A 24,342-nucleotide genomic window follows, 5' to 3' on the forward strand; every position below is an offset into this window, starting at 1 on the left:
TGGGTACAAGGTAGTTTGTGACGTCAGAAACACCAGCGATTTCAAACCGCGTTTTTGAAGCTGTTTTCACTGCAGTTTTAAAGAGAAAATTACTCAGCAATGGTGTTGACTTATGAATTTGCACATGCATGGTTTTTCTTAAAGCATATTAAAAACACCACATAAATATATGAACAACATTAAAAGCTTGATTTTCACCACAGGGGGGCTTTAAAGAAAAAGAGTTGAATCTTGTATAACATAAAAAAGTTGAACTTGTAAAGCACTGTAAAAACACATGTTGTCATAACTTATTGATTATATAATTTTTTACAGTGTAGTAGACTGAATGTGAATTAGTTATTTTAATTGTGATGTGAGAAATACTGTCACAGATATTCATTCTAAGTTTCATTATCATGCGCTTTTATTTTGTTTTCCTACCACTCTTTAGTTGTCATGGTAACAGATATGATTAGTTTTCAGTTCAGTTGTGTGTCATTATTAATTACCTTTGCCTTGCTATTTAAGTTGCTGTGTTTGTTTCACCCATAATCCGGTCACGTTTACGCATAGCGGTCGGTTTTTATGTGTTTATCTTGTTTTGTACTTTCTGAGTGGGTTATTATTAAAGACGTTATACTTGATCTTTATCTTCATCGTGTTTCCTGCATCTGTTGGTGACAAATACATTGCATTACTACACTGAATCCTACTGGAAAATTTGTGGGGTCCCCAGTGGACCCTTAAAATCCATCCCATCTCACCCCATTAGCGACGGCTTTGCAAACGTGCACACGTGTGTGTTTGTCCTCCCGAGGAGAACGCAGGTGTGCCTGATTCTCAAACTGAATGATTGTTTCTCTCTTTTCTCCTCCTGTTTGTTCTGTTTGAGCTCCTTGTTCACTCATGTCTTCTTGCAGACGTTTGTCAATAAGGCCTGCTCATTGATTACGCATTGTTTGCTGTGATTTGCGCTTGATGAACTAGAGAAAATGAATGCCTGCCTGCGTGCCAAGCGCTTCTGCACCTGCTTTGGGCTCAAGAGATGAAACACGACACAGATCGTCTCTTCTGAGAAACTCTTCATGATGAAGCAGCAGCTCAGCAGTGTAAATCCCGGTAAACTCTCTGAACGTTAAAGGGTAAGTTTGGCGTTTTACAAGTAAAGCCCTGTTTTAAGATCGTTTCTGGGGGGGTGCTGCTAACACAAATACCTAAAATTCTCGGGACAGCAGCATTTGTCCAAATCTTAATCTTAACCGTTCGATTTAATCAGAAACGATCTTAAAACATGGCTTTACTTGTAAAACGCCGAACTTACCCTTTAACTCCGTTCTGAACCAGAGAGATCTGCACAAGATAAAAACCTCATGCCTTTACACCAGGAAAGGTACACAAGTCGGATCTGCGCTAATCACGCAATAGCTAATGTCACGCTCTGCCTCTTTCCACCCGACCTGTTTGTCGTATATTTCCACTAGATAATACTATAGTCTCAGCCTCAAACCACACATAGTCCCTTCACTGACCGTTTGATGCTGACTGCATTTAAAAATGGCTAAAGCACTTGGAATTTAACATCTGACTGACTGCTTTACACAACATCCAGGAGCAAAGTCGTGTTTTCAAAGTCGATGCAGTGAGTACTTTGAGGAAGATCTAGTCACTTGATTTGCCAAAGTTTGTCAGGTTAGTGGCCTCAGATCTTCGAGATTTGTTTTAGACAAGTAAAAGATATCAATGAGAGTTAACATTTACATACAAAAGTTTGAATTCGGTAAGAATTTTTAATGTTTTAATTTTTAATGTGATATTAAATAACTGTTTTGTATTTTAATCTATTTTAAAAAGTATTTTTTCCCTGTGCTGGCAATATAAAATTTTCAGCATCAGTACTCCAGTCGCAGTGTCACATGATCTTTCAGAAATCATTTTTAATATGATTTGCTGCTCAAGAAGCATTTTTTTTAACATCAATGTTAAAAACGAGCTGCTTAATAGTTTAGTGTAGACCGTGATTAGTTTTGTTGAATAGGAAGTTTAGCAGGTTAGTTATGACCATGAAACATTATGCCCTACTTGCTTGTCTTTTGGATGTTTTGGAGGCTCATTCTCATTATAGAGAGCATTTGATTGGACAAAAATTGTTGTGGTAATGAACAAGTCATTGCTATTTTGGTCAATTTTTCCAGAAGACAAAGAATGTCAAATTTAAAAGCATATATGTAACGTATCCGCTTAAATTCATTCTTATATCTAACTTCCACATAATAATGAGGACTTTGTCAAACCTTTCAACAGTTTTTTGGAAACGGAATTTTAAAAGGAATATTCCGGGTTCAACGCAAGTTTAACACAGTCGACAGCATATGTGGAATACTGTTTATAAAAAAGAGAAATGGCAAACAAATTAAGGTTAGAATGTGAGGCACTTGCATTGAAAATTAATTGGTACAGGATTGAAGACCAGGAATGTGAAGAATTTAATAAAATCACTTGCATTAATTTAACAATTAAAACTGTTCTGGCGTCAGGGCAACAAAGTTGTAAAATTGTTATTGTAAAGTAACACACATATTGTTTATGTCTTTTTCCTGAACTATAGGAACAGTGAGTATTATTGTCTCCATTCACTTCCACTGTATTGGCGCTTTTCCACTGCATGGTACGGAACGGTTCGGTTCGCTACGGCTCACTTGTGGCGCTTTTCCACTACATGGTACGGTACGGTTCGGTTCGGTACGGCACGCTTTGGCGCTTTTCCACTGCATGGTACGGTTCGGTTCGTCTCGGCACGGCTCACTTGTGGCGCTTTTCCACTGCATGGTACGGTACGGCTCGCTTCGTCTCGCTTTAAATGGTACCACTTTTGTTGAGGTTCCAAGCGTATCGTACCGATACTAAAATGTGACGTGGAAGCACTGTAGATCACTGATTGGTCAGACAGACAGAATCGTCACTACCAGCGTCATTGTATTTGCGAGACATCAAACCCGCTAGATTTAAATAGCCAGTAACAGCCTCTAATGTTTTAAAACTACTTGCTTGACTTGCTTGAAGAAAAAAAACGTTCCAAAAAAGAAATGGTTGAATTGTGGTCAGTGGACGAGAAGTGCAGACGTTCCTCTTGTTAGTTGCCGAGGAGCGGATAAACTGTAACGATCAGTCATAATCCCTGCCACTTTGAAGCGGTACTAACTGCAGTGGAAAAGCAACCGAGCTAAAGTGAACCGAGCCGCGCCGAGCCGAGTCGTACCACGCAGTGGAAAAGCGAATCGAGCCGAACCGTGCCGCGTCGAGCTGAACCATACTGAGCCGTACCATGCAGTGTCAAAGCGCCATAAGCCTTTTACAACGCTGAACGCTCTCACTAGAGTGTTGCCCACAGCGCCGCCACTGGCCGGTGGGCTGAATCGATTCATAGGATTTGATGAATCGATATTGAATTGAGAAACAAATAATTGCAATGCATTGATGAATCGATATTTTTACCCAGCCCTAATTGAGGGATATTGGTCATCTGGGTTTAAATTGCATGCAAAACATTGCCATAATGCACACTATATACTGTAGTTTGAATATTATGGTATGCTATTCTGAACATAAGTCAAGAAAGAGATGTTAAAAATCAACTGCAGTAGCCTGTGATTCATTTGTTACACAGTAAGTGGAAGCTTGGGTTGCGTGCACAGCATTGTATACTTACTGTAATCTGCAGAAATAGTAACAATGCTATTCTAGCACTCTGAACATAGCATGTCTTTCTAAAGAATGACACAACTAACTCTCTCCCCTTGCTCTCGTTTTCTATCCACTTGACTTCTTAATAAGTCTCCTGTCTTGTGAGAGAGGAATATAGAGGTATATTTGGAGTGGTTTGACTTTTATCAGGTCATTTAGATTGCTTTGCCAAAAAAAGGAAGTCAAACAAAAGTACAGAAGCATTGAGTACTGGCGAAGCCTTGTTAGTATGTAGTAGAGCTGAGAGAAGTATAGAATATTTATGATATATTCACAATCCCTTATGACTATTATTATCAATTATCCATTGACAAGGCTGTCAGAGGTTTTGGAAACGAATAACCGCTTCTAGAAATTTTTCAGTCAGGCGCAGTTACTGTCTCAAAATGGCCAGATTAATCGGCCAATATAGCGTACACACTCTGTATGTGTGAACACAAACATCAACACTACATTCATATCCACACGCACACAATCTGCCAACAATAAATTCCCACTAACTGCCGCCTGAACGAGACAATATGCTTCTCATCTATCTCCCTCATTTCCTCCAATATACACAAGCCAATCCATTGGCACACAGCGAGTGCTCTCAGCATTACTTCTCATAACACTTCCTCTAAACCGAGACACCCAATTGCATTTAAGCCTAATCTTTAGTTTAAGTGAGGGTGCTCTAAAAAGGCTTTAAACCGCATTCTGACTGCAGGGCATCGGCACGCAGGTTTGCACTCGAGAGCAGCGCTCAAATCCACTCTTTAGTGAGAATTAGCTGAAAAGCTGTAAGATTGTAAGACAGACTGGATTTTCTGCTTAATGCATTTTCTCTTTGGTTAAGATAGAGAAGACTTTGTGCAGCATGCTGTAAAAATAAACCTTAGTCTTTTATGAACGTGTGATCAGAGTAACGGCTCTATCTGTATTCTGTGTTGACTGCAACAATGAGCAAACAAAGAGCTTTTTCTTTTCTTCCACTTTTGAATTGGCAGTGAATAGATGCGGAATTTACATTTTTTTTCAACTGCTTACACACAAAATACTAACTTGTCACACAGTTTCTGAAACCTGGCACTCAAACACCAGAACCACACACCAAATTTGCAAAACAATACACTAATTCTCGGCCTTCGACTCAGTTTTCTATTTCATAAAACACTTTTTGCAAACCACAACACACAATCATCTATTTAACACACACAAATCATTTTACAAACACAACCTATCAGAATGCCACACTAATTCATCAGTGCCTCACACTAACTCTTCACATGTGCAAACACTCATTGCTTTACTTAACACCAACCAATCATGGCTTTAGAATAGGCCTATAAATAGGCCAAAGGTCAAGTTATAGGTTTTTTGGACTGTGTAATACTGTATTCACAACCACAAATGCTTACAGTAAAAAAAATGAATAGTTTGGTTTCAATCATGCTTTCATGTTTGCCATGAATTTTTTAACATTTCTCTGCCAATTACTTTCAATCCTGTACAGAATAGAGCTTAGATTCTCTGCCCGAGCCCGAGCCCGCGGGCCGGGCCGGGCCGGGCCGATATTTCCCGCCACTATGCTCGGGTCAGGTCGGGTCGGGCCCTTGATCAAGCACGTCACGTGACACGCGCAGCGTCTCCTCCACTCGCACGCTGTGCTGTATTGTGTAGCTTAAGTGCAACATGGAGCTTGAAGAAGTAAAGAAAAAAATTAAAACAGGAGAATTAACTTTGAGCAAGTATGAAGGAAAGTCGGAGGTATGGAAATATTTTAAACTCGTGGGCAGTGACAACATATGTGTTGGCTTTGTTGAGTCCAAGTGCGGCGCGCTGCTAGAGAGTCTGTATGTGTTGTAGCCATTAAATAAGCGCATTTAGTTTCATATTTATTAAAATATTATAATGTAATTTTTTTCCATCTATGTTGATTATGAAAGTGAACAGAGTAGATAGGAGGATGCGCAATATCAGGAGACATGGAGTGGTTCAGGCATGATTTTGACCACTTCATTATGTTTTGTTTTGTAGAAAACCTTTCTTTAAAGTGAATTTCGTTTTGTATAAATTGTATCTTAATTTTAATACATTTTTCATCAACCAATTGCCTGAAGAAGAAGAAGCATTAATAAGAAGCAAATATAGCAGGCAATATTCATGACATGGAGGCGGCGGCGAGCCGTGTTCACCCTAGCACGTGAACTGGAGCATCTCATCATAAAATTAAATCAATTCTCGGCACGCTTGTCACCGAATTTAGTAATTGTTCAATTTAATAAAATTAAAACTATCATTGTGATAATTAAAATAATTGAATATTAAATATTAAGTGGCCAATTTTTGCACATTTATTAATAGTATATATATATATATATATATATATATATAATTGCGCAGCTCCACACTGTCAATGGTCTAGCACCCATTCAGCACCTGCGTTAAAAAATGATCTGTCGTCGCCCCTGGTTATAACGGCCCACATATTAAAAATGGTCGGGTTTAAATCGGGTTTTTAACGTGCCGGGCTCGGACACAACGTGCACGGGCTCGGGTCGGGTCGGGCTTGATTTTTTGGGCCCGATCTAAGCTCTAGTACAGAAATGTACATAGGAGCTCATGAAAGAAGAGCTTTAGGTTTTTGAAAAGCTGTGTGTTTATTGTATATTACCAAGAATATAATATTATGGCAAAGGTGTTGCAACGTAAGACAAATTTTTGCTTTTGAGATGGGTTTGTGATATTTTGAATGCAGTGATTCATTTTGCAAGTGATGTAAGACATTTTGCATTTTGTGTCCGCAATTCTTGGATTTGTGTGTAAAGTTTTGAAAAAAAAAGAGGCAAGAAAACTGTAAGAACAGGCCGCTCTAGATGTAATACAACTCATCCATTGAATGGATCATATTTTCTTTGATCTTTGGAGATAAGAGATGATCATTGTACTATGAAAGAGTTATGAAACTTTCTGAACTCAAAACTTCCTGCAAAACCGTCTAAAATGACCTTTTATTGAAACTAAAATATCTATTTCACTGCAGGATGGTTTAAGTGAAAACATGAGCACACTACTTGAGAAATGGAGAAAGATAGACTTGAAGGATAGAAAAATGAAGGAGCTTATGATGGGACAGTTCAAATGAAATGAGGGATGATGGAAAAGAGTTTCATTGTTTCTTAGCTGTTACATCCCTAAAATGAAAGGCTGAGTAGCCGAAGAGAGATGGATTCAATCAGTGAAAGGGTTGAATGTCTTGTGCTTCAGTGACAGAGGAATTGAATGGCAGAGAGTCTGCCTTTCTCTTTATGAACGCGCACGCGCGCGTGTGTGTGTGTGTGTGTGTGTGGTGTGTGTGCTGAGGTGAGCAGGAGTGAGTCTCATTACCTCGACCAAATGGAATCTGTGCTCGCAGAACTTCACAAGGCTTTAAAATACAAAATAGTATTTTGTATTTGAAATATGTATTTGAAAAACATGTATCTGAAATACTGCCCATCCCTGAAAATGTCCAATAGTAAACATACATGAATACACTATACCGTTTAAAAGTTTGGGGTCAGTAAATTAGTTGTTTTTGGAATAAATTAATATGTTTATTCAGAAAGGAGGATGCATTAAATGAAATTATCATATTCACAATATTATAGTGTTTCTTTATGATCAAGTAAATGCAACCTTGGTGAGCATAAGAGACTTCTTTCAAAAACATTAATAAATCTTATCAACCCAAAACTTTTGAACTGTATTGTAAATAAATAAATTCTGTTAACTTTTCCATCACATTGCCATATCCATCTTATCTAAAATTTTATGTATGTGTGATATATTTGATATCATTCTGTGGTGGAAATGACTTGTAATTTTTTTTTTATAAAATGAAAGCCTTTTCGTCTTGCAAATTTGAAAGCTAGATTTGTATATATTCTAAATGCACACAATTAAATAATAATAGGAGAATAATATCTTTTTTTGTTTAAAAATGAATATAAATCATTTTAAAATGTAATAATTAATTTTTTTTTAGTTTACATCTCACAATTCTGACTTTAAAACATGCAATTCTGACTTTATATCATGCAATTCTGACTTTATAACTCGTAATTCTGACTTTATAACTCGCAAATTAAGACTTTATATCATGCAGTTGTGAGAAAAAAGTCTGAATTTTAGATAAAAAGTTATAGTTAACTTTTTACTTTTTTTATTCTGTGGCAGAAACAAGCTTCCATAGTAATGCGACCTTCGTATAACAAAAAGAAAACAGTTGGAGAGAGAGCAGATCTCAGTAGTGCATTCAGAGCAGCCCACTACATCTACATGTGTGTGTGTGTGTGTGTGTGTGTGTGTGTGTGTGTGTGTGTGTGTTTTTGTCTGTGTTTGTGTGTTTCATTAATTTACATGTGTTCAGCGAGTGTGTACGTGAGTATAATGCAATTTAAAATCTCTCAGAGTACGAAGCTGAATGTAATAGCTAGATTAGATGTGTGTAATGAGATTGCAGCTCACACACACACACACACACACACACACACACACACACACACACACACACACACACACACACACACACACACACACACACACACACACACACACACACACACACACACACACACACACACACACACACAGAGAGAATCCAGAATGAATCTCTGTAATGAATAGCCAGATGATCTCTCTGTGCATTTAGTCTTATGAGCCGCTAAAAGCTGTTATTGCTTTCATCAGACTCTCTGTAGCTGTAAAGTAGAGAGGAGGTTATTGAATTTGCTTCTGAAAAGCTGATAGTCTTCTGTATTACTGTATCTCACTGTAGTGTACGTGTATACTACACACAGCATACTATAAGTATGTGTCAGAACGCAATTCATAGTATGCATTGCATTCTCAGCATTGCCACAAGGGGCGTTATAGCAAAATAACTCTTCCTAACTCTTCTTCCAATTCAAAAACTGTTCGATTGTAGTGTAAATAGGCAACATATATTTATTTTGTCATTTTTCTGAAAGTTATTTCCATTGCAATGCCATTTAACAAAACTTCTTTGTCTTAACATGGTGATTTTAAAAGCAAGTTTTTTATATATCCAAAATACACACAAATACATTTAAAACTCTTAAATAACAGATTTGATTTGTGTAAAAATTGAAATAAATAAATTGTACACAATAAATATCTAAATGGTTAAGGATTATTTTTCAAATGTAATGCTGGATTTTATATATTTTAAGATTGAAAGGTGTAGTCTTTAGAGTAAAACAATAAAATCCAAGACAGCTGTAATGTAAACTTCATATAAAAGAAAAGTCTGGCGATTACCATTTGCAGTATGGTACCCATATGAAAGTGATATTGCTCAGATGTTGCCGGAGGCTTTTGGTCCAGAGTTCTTATTTAAAGTATTTAAATACAGTATCAAATTAATCTGAGGTGTTTCTCCTAAAATACTTCAGGAAAAAAGCTGCTGACCTGAGTGTAGAGATATAAATATAATGTGAATAGTAGCTCAGATCATTTGGCCTTGTAAGAATTTGGTAAAAAAAAAATGAGTTCACATTAGAGCTGCACGATTCAGCATAAATTGAGAATTCTGGGGCATGGGAAGATGTTTTGGTTGTGGTGTGTGTGTGTGTGTGTGTGTGTGTGTGTGTGTGTGGTTCACCACATTTGAATACGAAACAATATTGAGTCTATAAAACACGTCAAAACTCCACGAAGCACAGCTAGCGTATCATTTGACTGCACATCACATTTTTGACATAATTGATACTGCTTGCAAGTGTAATGCAACGGGCCGGTCTACGGGATATAAATTAAGCCTTTAAATAAAAGGGTTATTGAGCCTTTTACACTGTCATATGCAATAAAAAAAGCCTGCGCAGTGACAGGAAATAAAAATGAATACAAAAAACCTGCCAACCTTACTCAACTTCAAAAAGATGAATCAGCGTTTTTGAACAAATCTCTTGAATGAACGATTCACAATGACTGAATCACTTGTCGCCACCTACTGGCATAACGATGTAATTGATACAATCGTTATTTGATGTGGCAAGTTACTTTCAAAAGGTGATTTGGTTTATTTTGATCACTATCGTAGACATCAGTGTTTGTACAGCCAAACCAAGTTTGCGGCACAAGTCCTGAAAAGTGAAGCCAAAACATTTCGATCGCCCAGGTGTCTGGATTCAGTATAGGTCATAAACTCTGCTCTCTCCATGTGATCTAATGGGACGTGAGACAAACTAAACAATCAAATTACACTTAATAACAATCAACTTTTTTCCAAAGATGGTTTAGGTAGTTTTTATCACGCTTATGTAAGTTCAAGTATTTGTTTTATTTAAAATAAGTTTGGTTTTAGTTAGTTATTTGATGCTATAAAACGAGGGTGTGACATCATGATTGACAGCTGTGATTGACAGCTTCTCTGAGTGAAGTAGTCACTGATGCACCAACGGACCTTTTTCTGGAGTTTCGGGAGGTGATTGGAGCTTTAACTTTAATTTCTATATTTCCATAACTGTTTATTTTACACCGACATAATGAGTTGTTCTGCAGTAAACTGTACTAACTATTGTACTAGACATGGCGGCTTCACTTTTCTACAATGGAAGAGAGTGAAGGTGCGTCTCATCTTTTTTTACAGTCTTTGATCCGAACTACAAACTTTTATCTGAGTACTTCTGTGATAATTTCTCTATTTGTAACACAGAATTAGTGATACTGTGTGGTTGAAAAGACTGTTACATGGCGTAAAAAACCTATACATGGACGATTGTTTGGTCAGTGGCAGAGCAAACGTAGATCTGAATGTTCCGGTTTGATTTTGTCAAAGGTTTAATAGTCACAGGAAAATCGTTAGGTTTATATAGTTATTTAGGAATACGATTGTGTTAATCTCATTTCTCTCTTAAGAGAAACAAATAAGATTTCATCTTTCCTGTGACCACACAACTACCTGTTCTAGCTTCAGGACCGGACGTGGAATATCACTGTGTGTGTGTGTTTGAAAGGGCACATTTTATGATTGATCATTCTATGATGATATATGCAGTGTCTGTTCCTCTGAAGTTTCCTCCCCCTTCTTCTCTCTCTCGCTCTCTATCTTTTTCTTTATTCTCTCTCTGGCATGTATGATATTGCTCCAAATGCAATAGGCTACATATTTATGGCTTGCTTTCACTCTCGTCCGCTCTCTGAATTATAACCCTGTTTATTTGTGAATTAAGTCCTTTACCGTGTGTATACATCAGTTTCTCTGGGACTAGAGCCACACTCCGGTCTGATTAATCATATTGTCCTTTTCCTGCTAACACACACACACACACACACACACACACACACACACACACACACACACACACACACACACACACACACACACACACACACACACACACACACACACACACACACACTGTATTAATGAACCTACTCACTGCGTCTGAGAGCTGCACTGGTTAAGACTTTCATATGTGATTGATTTGACAGAAATTAGACAAAACATTTTTTTTGTATATAAACAAGTTGTAGTTTTGTCATAACTTAAATCAGCTTCACATAACTTCACATGTTTATGCACTTTATACTTTTTGCAGAAGTATATTTTTATAAAATTTTCAGTGTAGTAAATAAAAAAAATACTTGCACCATAAATCTTTAAAATTAATTTCACAAGCAACAGTTATATGTTATGTATGTGTGTGTGTGTATATATATATATATATATATATATATATATAATTTATATGAGTATAGTTTATATTGTTAGTTTATAATTATTATGTCTTATTCTCACCAAGGAATATATATGATAAAAATACAGTAAAGACAGTAATATTGTAAAATATATTTTTTACAAATAAGATAAATGTTTTCTGTTTGATTTCATTGTAAAATGTAATTTATTCCTGTGATCAAAGCTGAATTTTCATCATCATTACTCCAGTCTTCAGTGTCACATGATCCTTCAGAAATCATTCTAATATGCTGATTTGCTCAAGAAACATTTCTTATGATTATCAATGTTAAAAAAACACATGTGCTGCTTAATATTTCTGTTAAAACTGTGATATTTATTACTATTATAATTTTTTTGATCTTACCATCGCTCTGACCAACTGCCACTTACATACAGCTGTGATGACATTTTTGACTTGTTTTCTGTAATGGACAGACTCCACGTAACTTTTTTTTCACAAACTGAAGAATGAGTCTAAATAATTGTCTGCGGTATTTCGACAACACGCCACAGGTGCTGTTCATAGACCTTAACCTGTATTTAGGAAGATTCCTTTAGAGACAAACCACTATATCTGATGCATTTTCAATACCACCTGTTAAGAGCGTTTCAGGACACATTCATCTCACTGTTAGACATAAATTTACGCACCATACCTTAATGTTTTATCAGCATCACTCATTTGCAAATGCAATATAACACGCCACTGACATTCCCCACAATTTCCTTAAACACATCTGTTCCACAGTCAGTCTCTCTATAGGTTCGTCTAAAATCGAGACGGTTGCATTCGTGACAGTTTTCCAGCAAATCTGGTTTGTAGCCTGTCTATAAGCATTCTTCCTGTGTGTGTGTTCTGTTTTGACACGGCAATATCCCTCTTGACACTTTCCTAAATAAACCGTAATAGATATCATGAAAAAGCTAGCTTTCTCCTCATTCCACAGCCACAAACCATTTAGGAAGCTGTCAGCGGTCGTGCGCTTTAGCACGCCGTTTCTGCAGAGGACATGCAAACCAAATCTGAGCACACATTAGCACAAAGTGCCGTGGGGTTTTGCTGTAGCTTCAATAACGTGTTTCAGTGACGGAGAACAACTTCCATAGAATACTAATATTGTTTTTGTGTCCACACTGGAAATTGCTGTATGATTTTACAAGAGAAGATCTGTCTGATGTTTTCTGTATGTCTCTCTGTTTGTGCTTGTGTTGTAATTTAAGGAAGTATATATATCAAAGGTATTCTATCAAATTGATTTCAACTGAATATTGGCTGTTCACTCTAAAGCGCCATATAAATAAAGGTGACTTGACTTGAAATATGCTTAGTCAGGTTCAGGCACTTATTAATTATGACACAATTATGTTTATGTATAGCACATAGAACACGGTTAGAAGAGATGAATGTTGGCAATATCATTACAGTTCAGTGTTTTTAGGAAAAACCAACAACATCACAAAATTCATCAAATCGATTGCTTACATTTAGCACTTGTTGTATTTCTTCTGAAATGATGTCACTTCCTGGATGATGATGATGACGATGTCATTAAAGAACTGGCTTCACTTAGTTAGGACTAGAATATTGTCGGCACACTTTCTTCCATATCACAATATTCTCTTGAAAAATGGTTTGTTTGAAACATTTCAAAAGCTAATTTTCTTAATAAGTGGACAGTTTTTTAAATTAAAATTTTGACATTGTTGCAGCAAATATATAAATCATCCACACACACTTTATGATTGACTGCCTCAGCAGTGGATAGATACACAAGCCCACCGAGTTCTTATAGAGACCTTTGCTGATTCATTGGTTAAACTCTGTGCTTATCGATCACATTATACACACATACCCTGACTGGAGATAAATTATTCAGAGCTGTTAAATAGGCATTCTTAATTATTCACAAGCTGCTCTGATGTAATTAATATTGTAGAGTTGTGTGACAGGCCGACTATTTCTTTCTTTCTTTCTTTCTTTCTTTCTTTCTTTCTTTCTTTCTTTCTTTCTTTCTTTCTTTCTTTCTTTCTTTCTTTCTTTCTTTCTTTCTTTCTTTCTTTCTTTCTTTCTTTCTTTCTTTCTTTCTTTCTTTCTTTCTGTCAACCTGCGGGTTGTATAAAAAGGTTTGTTGGCTGACATTGACGGAGTGTGTAGTTTGGGTATTTGGTGGTCTTGAGGAAGGAAGAATTTGTGCAGATATACATTTATAATATTCATCAAAGAATCAGCTTTCACACATATATAAGCAGTACAACTGTTTTCAACATTGAGAATAATAAAAAATATTTCTTGAGCAGCAAATCAGAAGGATCATGTGACATTGAAGACTGGAGTAATGATACTGAAAATTCAGTTTTGCATTACATTAAAACAGAAAATGTTTATTTTAAATTATAATAATATTTCACAATATTACACTTTTAACTATGTTTGTGATCAAATAAATGTAGGGTCTGTGAGCATAAGAGACATATTTTATAAATATTTAAAATATATATACTGAATGTTTTAGCATTTTATTATGACTTATGTGCCATATTTTACACTCAAATATTTGAATCTATATTTAAATTTAAGCCAAAAATATTGTTGACAGTATATTAAATCCAATTTTTATTGCTTAAGCATTTTAAACCAGAAGTTTGACATATTGAGAGAGGTTCTTCAATATGATTACATGTTGGTGTTTATATTGTGTTTGTATATTGTGATGGGTGTTGTGATCTATAAAGCCTAGCAACTGCATAGCAGTGATCTAAAAACACACCTTTGCAACCACATAGCAACATCCTGGCAACCACCAACAACACTGACTCTAGCATCATGACCGTAGCTTTAGAACGGCTGTCATTAATAATAACACAATAATAACAAAATGTTAATATCTAGATATTTTTACTCTCTCTTTCTAACTGTTTGTGGCTGTGTTCAGGGCCGCTATCATACTACAGCATTACTGTAGCTCAATTAGTATTGTATAGCACTAGCAACAGCAAGGGCATAGGTTTGATTCCCAGGGAATGCATCAACAAATGAAATGTATACCTTAAATGCAATGCAAGGTGCTTTGAATAAAATTGTCTGCCAAATGCATAAATGTAAAGAAATGTATATTTCTGTATACAGTATTAGGGTTGCAAGTAGCTTGTTTGTCTGTTTAAATCAAGTTATTGATTTAGCATCAATAATGGTAGGTATCAAAGGTAGTATTGTATCAAAATTGTGATATGGAGTTAATTCTATGGCATACCACTGTTTGAAATGTTTCATATACAGTACATGTTTCATGTACTATTTGAATCAGTAACGGTATACACAATATACTTTGCAGTAAGCACTATATCAAAAGTAGCACATGCAATCAAAAGTAATATCGTTTGTAAACCATTCCAATCAATACAACATTACGCAATGACGCTCTGGAGAATGGATGTTATTAGTTAACATTATTTGCCCTGGCCATAAGGTCTTGATTATGTCAGCAAAGAAGAAGAAAAAAAAAAGATTACATTTTCAATACGTTTTATGAAAAACATTTTTTGTGTAGAATCATGTACTTTTTTAAAGTCCCCCTGCAGTCAATAATTTCATCCCTTAAAACTCTTATCACCAAAATTTACATCAAATTTAAACGATTTTTCCTGTGAATAAAATTCTCCATGCCATGAATATGCAAATTGGCCCTGACCACTCGGTCAGTCAACTTTACTTAAGTAAATGCAGCACTCTTTACAAAGTCGGACACATAACGGTAATTAATATGATTAGACTTTTGCTTTATCAAACAGCTAATAATGTGTTGCTAATGTTACACAAACCATGTTCCCGTTGCTGTTCGCCATCTCAGTCTGCCTTCTAAAAATCAGCATCTTTAGAAACGCATTGACCAACTTTGCACGTCAGTGGAGAAAGGCATATAGTTCATCATAACATCGTAATATAAATCATATACACAATTTACACCCTATATTGCTAAATGTACACGATTTTCATATCAACAGAAAAATTTACCGTCATAACCTGGCTTCTCTTGAGACTTCCCTGCTAGTTTGCTGTTAATGATATGCTAAAGCTTGCCGGCACGTTGACTTGATTGGTTACAAGATAGTTTGTGACGTCAGAAACACCAGCGATTTCAAACAGCGTTTTTTAGACGCTGTTTGTCTTTGGTTCACTGCAGTTTTAAGGAGAAAATACTCAGCAATGGTGTTGACTTATGAATTTGCACATGGTTTGTATATTAAAAACACAACATAGACTTATAAACAACATTAAATACTTGATTTTCATCTCAGGGGGACTTTAAACCACGATTAACCCTGCACACAGTTTGAGAAGCAGCTTTGTATGTGGTTTATTTAGCAATTTGAGTGTTTGTGTCTTTAAGATGTGTATTATTGAGGTGAATTCTTGGTATATGTTGGATATAATCTCATTACGTTCTTCTTCAAAAATGCCTTCTGGGAAACTCAGCACAGCAGAGTTTAAACTTCAAAAGTAGAGGGCAGTTTCGTTTTGGTGTCTCGTACAGACACACTTGAGCGTCTGATGACGTGTGTGTTGTGTTTACTGTGCGTGTGTGTCTGTTCACTAAAAGGGACCGGAAGCTTCTGAGACAGGGTCAGTGAAAAGAAATGAGTGCATGTTTTTTTCTCCTTGTCCTCTTTTCAGCACTGTGATGCCCAGAAAATCTTCTTTCTTCTCCATCCAGGTGTTTTTTCTCTCTCTACTAGATCGATCTAGGGCATGATAGAGCCATCATTTATCAAAGCTGATCTTACTGGATCTTTCAAGGATAGTCCGTGTTCTCACAGTAGAAGCTTTCCAGCGGCTGTATGACAATCCTCTGGCATGCTCACCTTCAGTTGTAGGCATTCCAGGAATAATGAGCCGCTGTCACACCACATCTAATTACGGTGAGCATTCACGCTGCGTTAGGCAGTGAAAGCCGGGGTCAGGAGGCCGTTGCTGGGGGCCATGCCGGCTCGATGCACCTTGCTTGCACCCGGACGCGTGGGGAAACATGCGGTTCATTCAGAAGTCTTTAATAAGCTGGTTTCTCAGAGCCTGTTCCAGAGTGTATGAGACTTTAAGAGAATGATAGACTGTGACTAAGATTGATGGTGCTGCAGAAAAGGTATAGTTTAGAGCAAGATATTCGTATTGTCTCTGTATATGAAATTTAACAAACAAATGGGGATAATGGATGAATGCCACAAAAATGTCCATTTTCACCCACATATTCTCATCACTGTAATTTTCCAAATTAGAGCTGTCAAATCGATTAATCGCAATTAATAGCATCTAACATAAACGTTTTTGTTTACATAATATATGTGTGTGTATATGTATATACACTCACCTAAAGGATTATTAGGAACACTTGTTCAATTTCTCATTAATGCAATTATCTAATCAACCAATCACATGGCAGTTGCTTCAATGCATTTAGGGGTGTGGTCCTGGTCAAGACAATATCCTGAACTCCAAACTGAATGTCAGAATGGGAAAGAAAGGTGATTTAAGCAATTTTGATCGTGGCATGGTTGTTGGTGCCAGACGGGCCGGTCTGAGTATTTCACAATCTGCTCAGTTACTGGGATTTTCACGTACAACCATTTCTAGGGTATACATAGAGTGGTGTGAAAAGGGAAAAACATCCAGTATGCGGCAGTCCTGTGGGCGGAAATGCCTTGTTGATGCTAGAGGAGAATGGGCCGACTGATTCAAGCTGATAGAAGAGCAACTTTGACTGAAATAACCACTCGTTACAACCGAGGTATGCAGCAAAGCATTTGTGAAGCCACAACACGCACAACCTTGAGGCGGATGGGCTACAACAGCAGAAGACCCCACCAGGTACCACTCATCCCCACTACAAATAGGAAAAGAGGCTACAATTTGCAAAAGCTCACCAAAATGGGACAGTTGAAGACTGGAAAAATGTTGCCTGGTCTGATGAGTCTCGATTTCTGTTGAGACATTCAGATGGTAGAGTCAGAATTTGGCATAAACAGAATGAGAACATGGATCCACCATGCCTTGTTACCACTGTGCAGGCTGGTGGTGGTGGTGGTGTAATGGTGTGGGGGATGTTTTATTGGCACACTCTAGGCCCCTTAGTGCAAATTGGGCATCGTTTAAATGCCACGGTCTACCTAAGCATTGTTTCTGACCATGTCCATCCCTTTATGGACACCATGTACCCATCCTCTGATGGCTACTTCCAGCAGGATAATGTACCATGTCACAAAGCTCGAATCATTTCGAATTGATTTCTTGAACATGACAATGAGTTCACTGTACTAAAATGGCCCCCACAGTCACCAGATCTCAACCCAATAGAGCATCTTTGGGATGTGGTGGAACGGGAGCTTCGTGCCCTGGATGTGCATCCCACAAATCTCCATCAACTGCAAGATGCTATCCTCTCAATATGGGCCAACATTTCTAAAGAATGCTTTCAGCACCTTGTTTTATCAATGCCACGTAGAATTAAGGCAGTTCTGAAGGCGAAAGGGGGTCAAACACAGTATTAGTATGGTGTTCCTAATAATCCTTTAGGTGAGTGTATACCAAGCGCCAACTATGATACACACACACACACACACACACACACACACACACACACACACACACACACACACACACACACACACACACACACACACACACACACACACACACACACACACACACACACACACACACACACACACACACACACACATATTATGTCAATTTTTATGTTAGATGTGATTAATCGCAATTAATCGGTTTGACTGCACTAGTCCAAATATTTGAGTCTGTAGTTTCTGTTATTCTCTAACATTGTGTGTTTAATGAGAGTAGTCATGTTTATGTTTATTACTGTAAAACAGTGGTTCTCAAATGTTTTATTTTTCCGTTTTCCTTTTTAATTTGAAAAGTCCATATGGCTAATGTGTTCAAATTAAAGTCTTCCGAAATTATGCATGTTACGATCTTTAAAAGGCCTAGGGAATGTCGTACCATTAAAATATTAATATGCTGCTAGATGTGAAGTAGACTGGAAGAACATGTCAGGCAAACTTTGAAAGAGAAAAATTACTGGGTTTTATTACACACAAAAAAAAGCCGAAGCCACTAGTTCCAGTAACAGGACAATGTATGCGCTATGTACAATGCAATAATAAAAAAAAAAGATTGGGAGACAAACAAAGAGTGGCGCCAAAGGAAAGAACATAATAAAACAAAAACAATCCTTAAGCTAACCCTAACCCTACTCAAAACAAAATGTGAAAAAGAAACCGCAATCTTCACGCACGCGGCGCTGACTAACCTAACTAAATAACAAAACTACAAGGGTTGGCGCTCACCACTAACCTAGTGTGTATAACAGAGACAGACCTACGGGCAGTGTATACCGCGGCATACTGACCTACCGTTCGTCCTCCCAGATTATCGTAATGCCTCTATGATATGGAATAAACACACCAATACATCGCACATCACTCAGTTCGCTACACAGAGCTCAACATCGCACTTCACTCAGTTCGCTACACAGAGCTCAACACGCCACAGAAGAGAGAGAGTGAACGCGCCACAGGAGAGAGAGAATGAATGAACGCGCCACTCTCTTAAAACCAGCTGAACGGCCTTTGATTGGTTCTGGAACGTCGCCTCAATGATGACTAACGTCCGGCTCAGCCAATCACAGCAATCCTGCGAGCAGAGATAGTGAACTAGGGACGAAAGAGAAACACAATGAACATAAGGGCCAACACGTGAAACAGATCAGTGAAACAAAACACGTGGAACGTAACACTTCCCCCCTGAAGAACCAACTATATGGGACAAAATCGACCATATAGTTGTTCAAATAGTTATGCTCAAATACAGTTATACGCAATTCTAGATAGTGCGTCAGCTATCACATTCTCGACGCCCTTCTTGTGCTTAATCATCAGATTATAACCCTGTACAATCAGAGCCCAGCGCATTAAACGCTGATTCTGGTTATACATGCCTGATAGAAAAACTAAAGGGTTATGATCGGTGAACACGATTACCGGAATGTTACTCGAGCCAAGATACACATCAAAAAACTGGAGAGCCATCAGAAGCGCTAAAGCCTCTTTCTCGATTGTCGAATAGTTTAACTGATGTTTATTAAACTTACGCGAGAAGTAACAGATGGGATGATCAATACCATCTTTACCCTCCTGAATTAACACAGCTCCAGCACCAACGGCACTCGCATCCACATCAAGTTTAAACGCAGCAGCGCAATCTGGTGCGGCTAAAACAGGTGCGTTACACAAAAATGTTTTAATCGAGTTAAAAGCATGTTGACAGTCGTCAGACCATAAAAACGTACGGGAGGGACTAAGAAGCGAAGTCAACGGCTGTGCAATTGTCGAGAAATGTTTGCAGAAGCTACGATGATAGCCAGCCATCCCCAAAAATTGGCGGAGCTCACGCCGGGTGGTTGGAATAGGGAAGACAGCTATCGCGGTAACTTTAGCTTCTAACGGGCGCACTTGGCCCTGACCAACTTCCTTCCCAACATAGGTAATAGTGGCCTGGCCAAACTCACATTTAGCTAAGTTTAAAGTTAGCGAAGCCTTCTCAAGTCGTTCAAAAACCATACGTAACGAGGAAATATGTTCCGGCCAATCAGCCGAATAAATCACCAGATCATCCAAATATGCGTTACACTTAGGCACTCCAGCCAACACAATATTGATTAATCGCTGAAAAGTGGCTGGGGCGTTACGCATGCCGAAAGCCATAACACGATACTGTGGGAAACTATCAGGTGTCACGAAAGCTGAGATGTTAGAAGCACGAGTCGTAAGCGGAACTTGCCAATAACCTTTTAACAAATCTAGCTTGCTGACATAACAAGCTGAACCAATGTTATCCACCCAGTCCTCCATGCATGGCAATGGAAAACAGTCAGGTACGGTTACTGCATTTACTTTCCGGTAGTCGGTGCAGAATCGCGCAGTACCATCACTCTTTGGCACTAATAAACACGGAGAGCTCCAGGGACTACAACTGAACTGAGCAAGGCCATGCTCTAACAGATACTGAACCTCATTCCGCATAATATCTCTTTTCACTGCGTTCACACGATATGCATGCTGTTTGATCGGAGCAGCATCACCCACATTGATGTCGTGCTCTAGGACTGTAGTGCAAGAAGGTACATCATTAAACAGAACATTACAATCATTAATCAACTGCATAACATCATATCCCTGTTGTTCAGATAAATGAGATACATAGGATGTAAAATCATTCAATACCTCTGAGTTTTTAAGACGAGCACACTGTTGATGAGTATGACGCAAGATCACTCCATCATCCTCCGGATCACCAACCTCGACAGCAGCACAAGCGATCAGCACAGGAGATGCCACAGGAATGGCAGTTTCGTCTGCAGGTGAAACATCACTCTGGACAACTTCTCTGTGGTGAAAAGTTTTTAACATGTTCACATGACACACACGCGTTTTTCGTTTCCTGTCAGGAGTCCCAATTACGTAATCGGTGTTACTAAGTTTTCTCACCACCTCATATGGCTCAGAAAACTGTGCTGATAGGGCAGACCCTACCATAGGCAACAAAACCAACACCGAATCGCCCTCGTTAAAAGAACGCTGCACAGACTTACGATCATAATGACTCTTCATCTTTTTCTGTACAACTTCAAGTGATTCTCTCGCCACTGAACAAGCTTTATGTAAGCGTTCACGGAATTTACTCACATAGTCTAACACGTTCACTTTCGGGCTAGACTCAAACGACAATAAATTTTCCTTAAGCATCTTCAAGGGTCCTCTGACGGTATGTCCGAAAACTAATTCAGCAGGACTGAATCCAAGGCTTTCCTGAACTGCTTCTCTAATTGCAAATAAAAGTAGTGGTACCCCCTCATCCCATTCTTTACCCGTATCCATACAATACTTCTTCAGCATTGCCTTAAGCGTTTGGTGGAACCGCTCAAGCGCCCCCTGGCTTTCAGCGTGATAGGCACTGGCAACCCTATGAGATATACTTAAGCTGGACAACACCTGAGTAAAGATTCTAGAAAGAAAATTAGTGCCCTGATCTGACTGCACAATTTTGGGTAAACCAAATGTAGAAAAGAATTTCACAAGGGCTGTAGTTACAACAGGTGCTGTAATCCTTCTCAAAGGTATTGCCTCCGGAAATCTAGTCGCTGTGCACATTATCGTCAAAAGAAATTGATTACCAGACTTGGATTTAGGCAAGGGACCAACACAATCAACAATAACGTGTTCAAACGGCTCTCCTATCACAGGAATAGGAACAAGAGGAGCACGCGGAATTACCTGATTTGGTTTACCAATAATTTGACAGGTGCCACAGGTGCGGCAAAAACGTGTGACATCAGTTTTTACTCTCGGCCAAAAAAAATGTCTTAAATCCCGATGATAGGTTTTCTTGATTCCTAGATGTCCTGACAAATCATGATCATGAGCTAAAGACAAAACTTGTGGTCGGTAACACGAAGGAATCACAATCTGATACACACTGTTCCATTCAGCATCATCGGCACTCTCAGAACACCACTTACGCATCAGTAACCCGTTCTCAACAAAATAAGCAGTTTTCCTCTCTTGAATTTTCTCTAGAGGAATAACAGCAGCAAAACACTTCCGAAGACTTTCATCCTCTTCTTGAGCAGCAATAACCCCTTCGCGTGTTACACGCAACTTTACATTCAGAGTGCTCAGAGCAGGCGACTTTTCATCAATTTTACTCTCATTATGGGGTAACACATCACTGATACAAACAGGTGCCATAAATGTTTCAGCCAAATCCTCAGCATCCATTTTATGAGACTGAGCTCGCGTAACTACACAAATTGGAAAAGTTTCAGGATAAGACCTCGACAGTTCATCAGGCTGATCTGACAGAACTGGTCTATCAAACACTTCCAGCAAAGGCATAACTTTCCCACCGGCTAAATCATTGCCAAGGATGAATTGTACTCCTCCAACAGGCAAACTCTCACGGACGGCCACCTTCACAAAACCACTACACAATTCTGACTCTAAATGAACCTGGTGCAACGGAACCTGGACAAAACCCATCTCAATGCCCTGTACCAGCACATTACTGCCACAATAGGTTTGCTCAGAAAACGACAGTACATCTGCACTAATAAAAGACTGCATTGCCCCAGTATCCCGCAACATTTTTACGCATTTTTTTTCATCAGAATTTCCCGTAAAGGAAATTAACCCTTCCAGCAGAAAAGGAGCGTAACTAGGATCAGGCTTATCACTACACTAAATCTTAACAGGATCAACCACTTTAACAAAACCCGCGCTCTTATGTGCATAATTCGACTGTTTTCGTTTTAACACAACACAATCAGCAATTAAATGACCAGGTTTGTGACAATAAAAACATGCTCGATCCTCTTTCACCTTCAAAGTAGCTGTTTTCGGACGTGATGAACTGTTCGAATCCACTTGCAATGACACAGCTCTCTCAGAACGCGCAAAAGTAAACACATTTTTATGTGTCAATGCGAATTCATCTGCCATAACAGAAGCCTGCGACAAAGATGACACTTTCTGTTCATTTAAATAAACGACAACACGCTCAGATAAACAATTTTTAAATTCCTCTAGAAGAATTAATTCTCGCATGTCTTTAAAATCGTTCACCTTACTCGATATGCACCACTTATCAAACAATACGCTTTTCTCTCGCGCAAATTCAACAAATGATTGATTAGATCTTTTCTGATGGCTTCTAAACCGTTGCCTATAGGCTTCGGGTACCAGCTCATACGCGCGCAAAATTGCAGCTTTTACTGCTTCGTAATTCACGCTATCCTCTAACGACAATGTAGCGCAAACATCTTGGGCTTTCCCAGTTAACTTGCACTGCAACAGCAACGACCAGACCTCTTTGGGCCACTGAAGTGTAGACGCAATCCGCTCAAATACATTAAAATATGAATCAACCTCTGCTTCTCGAAACTGCGGCACAAGCGAAATATGTCTACTGACCTCAAAGGTGGTTCCCCCCAAGCCAGCATCAGCGGGCTGTAAGGGTTGCGTAACTGGAACAGGTGTCACCTTGCCTGCACTCAATTCAAGTTCACGCAGCTTCACCTGCGTCTCCGCCTCGATTTCGAGTTTACGGATTTCAAGTCGAAATTTCAGATCTGCCTCAATTCGACGGCTTTCTGCTCGTTCGCGTGACTCCATTTGCACTCGTGCTAAACGGACCTTCACTCGCGTACCAGCCTCATCTGAGCCAGGAGAGGAAGGATAGAAGGGCGGCAGAACAGCTTTGGCTTCAGAACCCTCCACCTCAGCCGTTTCGCTCAGCTCCTCCTCACCAGGGCCTTCTTCCGCACCAGAGGCAACATCACCGACAGGCAACTGCAAGACACCTAATTCCACCAACCTTTGGGACACAGTAGACTTAATCTCCCTTTTAAGCCGCTGCTTCGAAACAGCGATCTTTAAATGAGCAGCGATACACATCAAGTCATCTTTTCTACACCTATCAAATTGCTCCACCGTAGGTGCGCTAACAAAGGTGTCTAAATCAAAATCAGCCATACTTACTCCTGTCAGAATCACTAACCAAATAGTCCACCAGCCCATCTGCTAATCACTACCTCGCGAACACTAATACTCTACAAAGGAAACACTGAACATGGTCATTCCACCACTCACATCAGCTGCAATCAATATCTCAGAAAAAAAATATGACTTTTAAGATCCTGGACCTCTCGCAACGGACGAGCCCCCATTTAATGTTACGATCTTTAAAAGGCCTAGGGAATGTCGTACCATTAAAATATTAATATGCTGCTAGATGTGAAGTAGACTGGAAGAACATGTCAGGC

The 24,342-nt window shown here is 38.6% G+C and overlaps 1 protein-coding gene across 4 annotated transcripts in view; it reads left to right on the forward strand.

The window, feature by feature from the left end:
- Positions 1-24,342, forward strand: part of mdga1 (MAM domain containing glycosylphosphatidylinositol anchor 1) — a 239,514-nt gene that overhangs the window by 20,859 nt on the left and 194,313 nt on the right. Inside the window, exon 1 of one of the 4 annotated variants that reach the window (XM_077196892.1) lies at positions 10,243-10,334. The exons of the other annotated variants lie outside the window; for them this stretch is intronic. Coding sequence (XP_077053007.1) covers positions 10,319-10,334 — 16 coding nt within the window. The 5' untranslated portion in view covers positions 10,243-10,318. Of the gene's footprint in view, positions 1-10,242; positions 10,335-24,342 lie in introns of those variants that run through there. 4 annotated transcript variants of the gene reach the window in all.

The sequence above is a fragment of the Siphateles boraxobius genome, unplaced genomic scaffold (genome assembly GCF_051911475.1).
Source record: "Siphateles boraxobius isolate OS27281-9 unplaced genomic scaffold, OSU_SipBor_1 37, whole genome shotgun sequence".
Taxonomy (NCBI): Eukaryota; Metazoa; Chordata; class Actinopteri; order Cypriniformes; family Leuciscidae; genus Siphateles; species Siphateles boraxobius.